This window comes from Trematomus bernacchii, unplaced genomic scaffold (assembly GCF_902827165.1).
Source record: "Trematomus bernacchii unplaced genomic scaffold, fTreBer1.1, whole genome shotgun sequence".
In the NCBI taxonomy this organism is placed as follows: Eukaryota; Metazoa; Chordata; class Actinopteri; order Perciformes; family Nototheniidae; genus Trematomus; species Trematomus bernacchii.
Window position 1 is genome coordinate 6,942,685 of NW_022987477.1, and position 10,523 is coordinate 6,953,207.

General features: G+C 39.1%; 1 protein-coding gene across 1 annotated transcript; it reads left to right on the plus strand.

Annotated features, from left to right (window-relative positions):
- The first annotated feature begins 3,738 nt into the window (after window positions 1-3,738).
- On the plus strand, window positions 3,739-4,765 carry LOC117496383 (mannose-specific lectin-like). Its single transcript, XM_034148034.1, has 3 exons — window positions 3,739-3,896; window positions 4,182-4,275; window positions 4,399-4,765. Exons 2-3 carry the CDS (start codon window positions 4,186-4,188, stop codon window positions 4,657-4,659), a joined length of 351 nt encoding a protein of 116 aa, XP_034003925.1. The 5' UTR covers window positions 3,739-3,896; window positions 4,182-4,185; the 3' UTR covers window positions 4,660-4,765.
- Window positions 4,766-10,523: the final 5,758 nt, after the last annotated feature.

Sequence of the window (10,523 nt, forward strand, 5' to 3'; positions counted from 1 at the left end):
ATCTTATTAAAGCCTCACAGATACACAGTTGTAGTTCTATAAAAAAAGTAAGAAAATGCCTGAAATTCAGTTTTAAATTCAGTTTCCTTTACTTCTCAGATCAGATTTAAGACTTTGGCACTCCTTCTGCCTTCAGGGAATTCTGGTTCATTCTTGTTTTGACTTCTGCTCAAGTAAAGTGGGCTGGGAATCTTCAAATGTCAGGGGTTGGGTTTTGACAAAAAATAAGGTGTAGCTTTAATGGAATGTTATTCTGAGAGTTATCAAGAGGAAATGGCATTATGATTTTGTTATTGAATGGTTTCGGTTGTTACTTTTCTGTTGAAAGACTGCCTGCTGAAATATGAGACGGCTGTAAACATGTTTTAACTCCTCAACTCCTAAAAGATTATCAGTTAAGCAATCAGATGGTTTAAACTGATATCTAAGCCCAATCCTAGCCCATTTCAAAGTGGGCTAACCCCAACATTAGCCTGGGACCTGGAGTAGGGTTAGCTTAATGCTGGGTTAACAAGGTGTGTGTCAAAAGGGCTTAAGTTATCACAGTCACTCTTATCACTCCTAGCCCAGGTCTATGAACACACCATAAGTAGACTGTTGGCTCTAAAAGGCGAAGGAGAAATTGAAGGTGTCTTTCATCTGCCTTTTCGACAAGCTTGTGAAGCTTTGATAGTGGAATTAAGTGAAATGGTTACAAAATAGTTTTTGCTTTACCTTCAAATTATGAAGTACTCAAATTAAACCAACAATAGGTGTAGTTATCAGATAGCTAGTTCAAGAGGTTTTCACATCCATTGGGAAATGGATGGAAAGGGCGAGTAGGCTTACTTCAGTAGCTACTTTAAAAAAGGGCAAATTAACTATACATTAAGTTATTTACTTTATCACAGCCTGTTAGAAGAGTGGTCCTATGACATTTACAATTACGGCATGGATTGCTATGAAATCTGGAATGAACATTCATGGTCCTCAGAGGATGAATCCTGAGACCTTTGGTGAAGTCCTCCAATGGCCATGGTAATATAATAAATGACCCTGTGCTCTCTTGCAGGCTGGATTTGGAGTGAGATACCTCTACCACCACTTTTACCTGAAACCCACCAAGTGTGCCAAAGGGACAATTGAGTCGACCTCCCAGATTTGCGCCTTCCGAAATGACAGAGTGAGTGTAATTCAATGGGAGAAACATTACTTGCGTATGTTTGTACAGCATCCTGATGCTTTTTCTTTGAATGACTTCACAGCCCTTGATGGACTGCGCAGTTTGCTACAAAACAGCTGCCGACCAGATAGAGACGAGCCCAAGGCCGTATGTTCACTGCATCCAGAAACCGAGACTCACAGAGGTATGACTCATGTCCCGTGTTGCATTGTGGGTAATGTAGGCCCCATGTATGAACAAGGGAGATTTATTTTACTGTACTCATTGATATCTTGCACGTTTAATTAAATAATTGACACTGTTCACAATGAAACCAGGTGATGATAGGTGTTGCTTTCTAAAGATCATACCTGAAGTGACTATTCTTTTGTTTTAGGAAATGAGGACAACGAGGACAGAGCACTGCAAAAAAATGAGTTACAACAGCGGAGCCCCTACGCTGTTGGCCTCTACTGGCTAAGAAAAGAAGATGTTGCATGCTTATTTTACATAGTGAAGTCACTTTGAAATGCCTATTGTTATTCTCAATGCTGGAGATGTCTCTTACAGGCTTCACGTATAATACACACACAGACAATTCTCTACTCTGAACAATCCTTCTTTGCTTGTAGAATCACTGTATGTATGCAAGTATAACATTGTGTAATAAAAAAATAAAAAAATATTTGCATGAATCTGAGATGAGTGTGGACTTGAGAGATGCTGATTCCTCCCCAGGCTGAGTTTCTCAACATTGTTATCCACGTGAAACAACAAGCAATTATTATACTGTGAGAGTTGTGCTCCTTATCATCGCAGGAACATGCCTAAAACATAAAGTTGATTTCGGTAGATTTCTGTTTTGATAGTTTGCGTTGTTGTTATTTCCAACTATTGAGTGAACAATGACTTCCCTTCAACAGTCTGTTAGCACCTGAACTAGCAGCAGCTAAAGACATTTCCCTTAGATCTTCACACATCATCTGGGATGCCATCCGATTAAATGTTCACTCAAAACTTTGACAAAAAATGGATAATTTAAAACATCCTTTTTATACTCTGTTTAACAATTTCACATACAGTACCAGTCAAAAGTTTGGACACACCTTCAAAGTTTTTAATTTATTAAAAAAAATTCTACATTGTAGATTTATACTGAAGACATCAAAACTATAAAAGAACACATATGGAATTACCTAGTAAACAAAAAGTGTTAAAAAATCCAGAATATGATTTACATCTTGCTGGCTACTGCAGAATGCTGTGGTAGCCATGCTGGTTAAGTGTGCCTTGAATTTTGAATAAATCACCAACAGTGTCACCATCACACTTCCTCCTCCATGTTTCACGGTGGAACCACACAAACCATCCGCTCACCTTCTCTGCGTCTCACAAAGGTTTTTGCGACTGCACTTGAGGATAAATTCAAAGTTCTTGACATTTTCCGGATCGACTGGCCTTCATTTCTTAAAGCGATGATGGACGGTCGTTTCTCTTTACTGAGTTGAGTCGTTCTTGCCATAATATGGATTACAACAACAGTATTCAAATAGGGCTTTCCAGTGTGCACTAACCCTACCTCTGCACAACTGATGGTCTCAAACACATTAAGAAGGCAAGTCATTCCACAAATTGACTCTTGACAAGGCACACGTGTCAATCGAAAACCATTCCAGGTGACGACCTCATGAAGCTGACCGAGAGAAGCCAAGAGTGTGCAAAGCTGTCATCAAGGCAAAACGGGGCTACTTTGAAGAATATAAAATAAAAATCATATTCTGTATTTTTTAACACTTTTTTGTTAACTAGATAATTCCATATGTGTTCTTTCATAGTTTTGATTTCTTCAGTATTATAAAGTATAAAACATTTCAATAAAAACAAAATAAAAAATAAAACTGTATAATCTAACATTCCCATAGCAACAACAGATGCTTATATTAAAAAATAAAAATGCTAAACACTCGTTTTCTTGAATGAAAGAATAAAAGTACAAAATACTCTTTTTTCTTTTCTAAGAATTTCCCTTTGTTGTTAAAACTAGATCATGGTAAAGATTGGAACTATCCGCACATTAAAAGGCTAGTGCTACTGCACAAAATGGCCTGTGTTTTCAAACATGTTGTATTGGCTCCTTTATTTTAAATATGGCTTAAAATATAATAGTATGCAAAACGATACCATGTCTTAATTAATAGAGACTTCTTTGTTTTATGCTTGTTCTCAACTTTTAATCAACTTCATTTCTATTTATTGCACGGTTTATTCTCTGCTCTTCTGTCTGCTCAGCACTGACCTGCCTGTACTTGTGTATTTTGCATTCCTGCTACTATACAAAATTCAAATAGCGTGGGAAGTGGAGGGAGTCAATACAAAACAAGGCTCCCACCTGGTTGTTATCAAATTGAAATGGTTATAAAAAAGCACTGCCAAATTTCTTATCCCATCTTTCCGCAGCCTGTTATTATGAGAGCTTAATGTCAAGCTCATGCATGCTCACACTATCACAGATAATCAAACACCCTCGGGCATTTTATTGGATTATTTCCCCCATTTTTTATTGAAACTTTTTTTTTAAATTGGCAGTATCATTCAGCTTTTTATGGAATAAACAAAGGGCATAGCATTCCATCTCTGCTCCACCTTTTCTTCCCACCCTCGCTAGGTGTATAAAAGCGGGGTGATTCCACCGTCAGGCACTTCACTCCTTTTCCTCTGCTTGAAATCGGACTGGGGCGAAAAACCATACAACTCTGTGAGTATTCTATACTTTTATTTATTAAGGGTTCATGCAATACTATGCAAGAAACGTTTGATGCATAAAGGAGATGTTGATATTTACTGGTTTGTGTTGAAATTAAGTCTGTTAATATGGGGATTACCTAGTGTGGAAAAGATCTACTGTTGGGTAAAAAGCATTTATTCATGCAGAAATTAGAATGCAAACCTACTCACAAAACGTGTGGTTTCAAAGCATTTCATTATTTTTTTAATGTATATATGGGTTGCATATATAACACAGTCTTTCTTTTTGTGGCAGAATCATGAGCAGGAACTACCTTTCCAAAGGTGATGAGCTTCGTAGGGGAGACTCTCTGGTGTCCAACAACGGAGAGTTTAAGGCTGTCTTCCAGGCGAGTGGATATTTGTGCACAGATGCTTATGGGTGCATGATACATGTGCAAAAGTAAAAATATCAGAACAAGTGTTTTACAATAGCACAGTTAACCGCCAAACGTCTCTGTTTCTGCCTGCAGGGAGATGGTAACTTTGTGGTCTATGGCTGGAAGGCTGTCTGGGCTGCAGACACTGCAGGGTCAGACCCTTTCCGCCTGATCATGCAGGATGACTGCAACCTGGTCATGTACGACAAGGATGCTAAAGCCATGTGGCACACAAACACTCACAAATCTGACTGTAACTTGTGCCGCCTGCAGCTGACCGATGACGGCAAACTGGTGGTGAACAAGGATTGTATTGAAGTCTGGAACTCTGATAAATCCACTGGCATGAAGTGACTCAAGACGTATGTGAAAGTCATGTTTGGAGGTCAATTTGAGTTACCAGTAAACATACCTGTTGTGTAACCTGGGATCAAATAAAAGCATTTTTGTTCACAATGCATAATGAGTGTTTCCTTCTCTTTGTAGTGAGAATGATCAGTGTGTCTATACATCTCAGTTCCATGTGACTGAACAACTCTTTTATTGACACACGGGTGAAAATGTGTCATATTGAATAGATACACAGTGTTCGTTTAACTCAAACAATAAAAGATAAGTTGAAATTGGAGTCGTTTAATAGTCAAAAATGACACCGGGGGAATTCCAACCTCAACATGAAAATGCACCTCGACTGTGAAATAAACAGCTTGACAATCTAGCAGACTGGTACCAGGTCTTAGTGTTGGAAATATAAAATAAATGGAGAAATACTATAGTAAATGTTTGCCATCTGTAAAGGAAAGGACAACAATGCCTTTATCTCAACCTCCATGTATGCATTTACATGGAGGTTGTAACTGCATACAAGGTTTTCAAATGATGAAGATAGTGGCCAACAAATATTATGCCAGTTGAATCAAATACTTTTAGTCTTCATAGAACATTTACCTAATGGTGTGGGATGGAAACTCCCTCTAGAGGCAACTTTGGGGATTGTAGCCTTTGCAGAGCACTTACAGTACATGCATCAAAACTATATAGGAAAGGGGAAACGCAGAATGGGCTAATTTAAAAATGTTCTCTTTGATTAGAGTTCTGTTCAAAATGCCTTTGAGACTGTTATACGTCTCATTTGGACTACTGCAACTCCTTATTTGTTGTTCTTGACCAGTCATCAATTAGCCTTTTACAGGTAGTACCATAAATAAATGGCGTGCCCACATTAGTCCTGTTCTTGCTTCTTTGCACTGGCTTTCTGTTGATTTCAGGATCCAATTCAAGGTTTGACTTGTTTTTAAATGTGTAAACGATTTAGAACCTTCTAATTTATCACTTTGTTGTTTTGGAAATATGCTAGATGAAGGAAAAACAAGAGTTTGATTGAATGATTATGATAAGATTTCACTAAAGAAAGTCACATAGCTAGTAACCTGTTCAACCACACCTCCTCACTAAGGTAAAAGTGAATGAGGAGGTGACTTTTCCTCTTTATGAGAAGTCTGCCAAATCCTTCCTGAATAACGACAATGATGGAATCCTTTAGGCTGAGTTATGAGCTTTCTGAGGTATCTTATAATTATGGCATGTCAAGCTCATGCATGGTCGTCACCTTATTTGCATGTTGAAAATGACTCTACTACTTTTACAGAATAGTAAAGTTCCTGGGGCACTTTCTTGTTCATGAACTTTCATTGAAGGTGTCAATCACAAATGTCAGACGTCTTCTCACAGCCATCAATAACCCTTCACAAATCTTGTTTTTGGTCATAAAACCCCAACATATTTCAAGCTGACAGGAACATTCAGGTATCATGAGAAAAGGAAAGGCCTAGCACTCCCTCTCTAGCCCACCTTCTCCCCCCCCTCCAGAATAGATGTATAAATATTGGGTGAATTTCACTCTCTGGCACTTCACTCCTTTTCCTCTGCTTGCAGTCTGACTGAAGAGAAAACAACACAACACTGTGAGTATTCTATACTTTTATTATAATAGATAGGTTCATAATATTACTGTGCAAGAATAGTTTGATGCATAATGGAGTTCTTTATTGGTTAAATTGTTCTGCTGAAATTATTTATGTTGGTATGGACTAATGTAAGGGGAAAAATAACTACTCTTCAGTGAATACAAATCACTGGTGGTAATACAAATATAATAGGCAAACCAACTCACAAAACTTGTGTTTTCCAAGCATTTTCAGTGTTTTAAAGGGATATAACACTGACTTTCTTTTTGTTGCAGAATCATGAGCAGAAACTTCTTGTCCAAAAATGATGAGCTCCGCAAGGGAGATTATTATTATTAATCTGCTTTACTTGTTGATTGACATATATACATATACACATATATATATACACACATACATACACACACATACACATATATACATATATACACATACATATACACATATACATACACACACATACACATATACACATATACACCAGAGTTCCCGTTAGAATATTTTTTTGCCGGTCAACATGTCCGTTAAAGTTGAAATCTTCCGGACAAAATTAGATAAGTGCCGGTTAAAGGTCTTCTTTGTTATTTATTGAGCTTTAAAACAAATTGATATGATTCGACATTAAACAAACTAATTATAGTAGATTAACTACATTATTCAAAAGTGTACAGTAATTTACAAAAACGCGGGAATAATAAACGGAGCGCTCTCTCCTTCTCCTGACAGCCCGTCAGTATCATGCAGCTCGCGGATCCAGTAATGAGTGACCCGACAGTAAAACTAAACATATCTATAACTAGTTTAGGTAGTTTGAGAGGTAATTAAAATAGCTACGTGTGATTTTCTAACCTGAAGTGTGTTTTGCTCTGCTCGCCGCTGCAGGGGATCATGCAGAGCTGCGTGTCGACTCGTCAGCAGCAGCCGATCTCTCTCTCCTGTCAGATTAGACTTTACTCGCATTTATGTCCATATCGATCAGATCTAGCTAGTTCTAGCTAATGATATGACTACCTGCTTGTTAAAAGACACCTAAACAATAAGCGTCGCTATGCAACCGGATGAGGCCACAAAGTATAGCGCAGCATTATGCATTTGTTTACATGCCCACCGGAACCCCGAGGCATTACCAACAGATCAACGCACAATCAACCCATACAGGACATCTCTTTCTCCACATTAAGTGTTAGACATTAGAATTGACAATTTTTGTCTGTCACATACTCTTTTGTCTGTCACATACTATTCTTGTCTGTCACATAAGTGGCGCAACTGATGCGGTATTGCGCTAAGGGAAAATTATTTTGACCGGACATTTTGACCGGAGAGATTTAGATTTGCCGGACTTCAGCATATTTTACCGGTCATTGTCCGGTAATTACCGGCTAACGGGAACTCTGATATACACATATACACATACATATAGTCAAACACCCTCCCCATCCCTGTACCTCAAGAAGATAATTTTTCTGTATTTCCTCTTGAACTGGTTAATGTCTGGACATCGCTTTAGCTCCACATTCACACTGTTCCATAGTCTCACTGCACCGGCTGAGATACAAAATGTTCTTCTGGTTGTACGGACCCTATGAATTTCATATTGAAATGGTCTCCTTGAACTATATCCCCCCACTCGTTGAGTGAATACTTTTTGGATGTTTCCTGGTAAAACATTATTTTTTGCCTTAAACCAACACACTCTCACTCCCTAAACGTCCAGGAGCGACGCTTGGTCAGGGTCCCGTGGCGTGCAGTTGGGACGCGCCGAGGCTCTTTCAGCTTCATAAACAGACGCAAAGAGCTTTCAACTGATTGCAATGTATTCCCATCGGCGGCGGTATTTGACGCTCATGGAAGCACCGCATCGGTCCATGTCGGCGGCTGTTTAAAGGCAATGTGAGCGTCCATTCCCATTGGATCACGGAGGATTTTACACCCGGAAGTAACTATTCTCCTTACTGTCGATTGATTTTACAGTGATATCTGCACTACTCATCAACTCAAAAACACAAGATTATCCTTGTTAATTACACAACATTGATTGGTTTAAATTGTGTGCAATGCTTTTGTGTTTTTCCCCTTCGATTCGGAGAAACAAATATTTTTTCGGAGTTTAGGATGGCAGAAGACACTACACTACCCAGAATCCTCAGCTGTCGTTTGGGACTACACCATGTGCTTTGTTTGACAGACCCTGTGATTAGTTCTCAAGCTCTGTGATTGGTTGACCTCCAACTGCATTCCATATGAAAAAAAACGTTTCATAAAAGATAAAATCATACTTTATTCAGCAGTGCTTGCTTTACTCTTTGAAAGTCATCACATGAATGCATTGTAATAAATGGTTCGGCTGCATTAAATATTACACATCTGTCGTAGTTCTTTATTTATCTACAGAGATCGGGCTTCAGAATAGACCTGAAAGTATTCTTTTACCGTTCTGTTTTAATTTCCCAAATAAAGTTAGTAGTAATATTTTTGTTTTGATATTATTGTTTTTTATTAACTACTAGACCGCTGGGTCATGTTAAGACCATCTTTTCTGTGTTGCTGTGGGTTTTTTCCATCGCTTTTGTGTTACAAATATCAAAACAATAACAAAATATATCCGTCGTAAACTAAACCGGAAACAGCAGTATATTTTATTTTGTCTGCTGCCGTCTGGCAGGTGGTACCGCAGCATCCGGACTAAAACCACCAGACTCAGGGACAGCTTCATCCCACAGGCCAGAAAACTATTAAACACCTGAACTTTGAAACAACATCCATAACATTCATCAGGCTGCTACTTAGAAATTATGTGTCTAATCTATCACATTCCAATCACTTGTATATAGACTCTTATTGCACTATTTAACTTTTTACTAATTTCCAGTGTGTGTGTGTGTGTGTGTGTGTGTGTGTGTGTGTGTGTGTGTGTGTGTGTGTGTCAGTCAATATTGGACTTGCACGGATCAGAATCTAATCAATACACCATTTTCCCAGCTCTGTAATGAAAAGGATAACAAGATTACAGTAGGTACATTACGGGAGTGTTCCCAAACATGCACACTTATCTTATTCTAGTAGAGATGACTGATTCCCTGGGCGTTACAAAGCCTCAGATGTTCATTAACCAAAAACGAAAAACAGCATTGTCTCTCCCAGGGGCGTCGCCTGGACCTGAAAACATTCGGGGCTTAGCCCACAGTGGCGGCGGCACTAGTGGCATTTTTCACTGCAACACTCCCCACATGCACACACACAGTACACCCGCGACTGTTACAATGAAGGCTCGATAATCAGCTCACGGCATATAGGCAGGGGTAAAGTGGTATTTTTTATGAGTGGGGGGCTCACCTCCTCTAGGGGGGTCCGGGGGGATGCTCCCCCGGGAAGATTTTTTTTAAATATTGAAGTTAAATGCATCAATCTGGTGCACTTTGAGAGCAAAATGAAGAGATCTATGGATACCTCTCTCAACACCCATATGAAGCAGAACTGTAAACAGATGTACTTTTTCTTTATGGATATTTTACTAATCACTCCCCTTTTAAACTCTATTCTTGTTTTACTGCCATATAGTATTTCATAACTGTTTTCCTTTATTCTCTTATTTTTTTTATAACTATAATGATCATATGAAGGTGTGCCGCGGAAATAATCTTTTGAATAATTTGTGACCAAACCGTTTGAGACCCACTGAGATAACGTAGACTAAAGTTATGTATCTAAACACTCAGAGAGTCCTTTAGCTCACCTGAGTCTCTCAGTCTGAGAGGAGAGGACTATCCTCCAGCTTCTTGTGGAACAAACAGCTCCTTATGTCCGTTAGTGCAGCTAGCTAACCAGATGCTAACAACATAATCCATGCTGGCACCGGTCCCTCCCTCCCCCTCTCCCTCTCTCTCTCTCTCTATCACACTAATGCGCTATTGCCACACACACACACAGAACCGATCTTGAATGACACAAGCACACGTTTATTTCCATGCAACTCTCTGATTGGTCTGGTGTCATGCCTCTGTTGCATTCACTGAACACGGGAAATTACAGTGCTGCCGTCCTCTCTTGTGTCATGATGAGGTTCACGTAAAGCACGGTTAATGTATTATATTATTGAGGGAGAATTGTCCGGGGCTACAGAAAAAACATTCGGGGCTAAAGCCCCGGATGCCCAGGCCAGGCGACGCCACTAGTCTCTCCCTTCAGTAGTGTTTTATTTGTCAGATCAATTTGGGATTAACAAAGTATATCTCATCTTAAAGGGCCCAT

Coding starts and splice junctions, on each gene's coding strand:
- LOC117496383 (XM_034148034.1), top strand. CDS start 4,186: ATGAGCAGGAACTACCTTTCCAAAGGTGATGAGCTTCGTAGGGGAGAC. Junction 4,276..4,398: donor AGTTTAAGGCTGTCTTCCAG/GCGAGTGGATAT, acceptor TTCTGCCTGCAG/GGAGATGGTAACTTTGTGGT.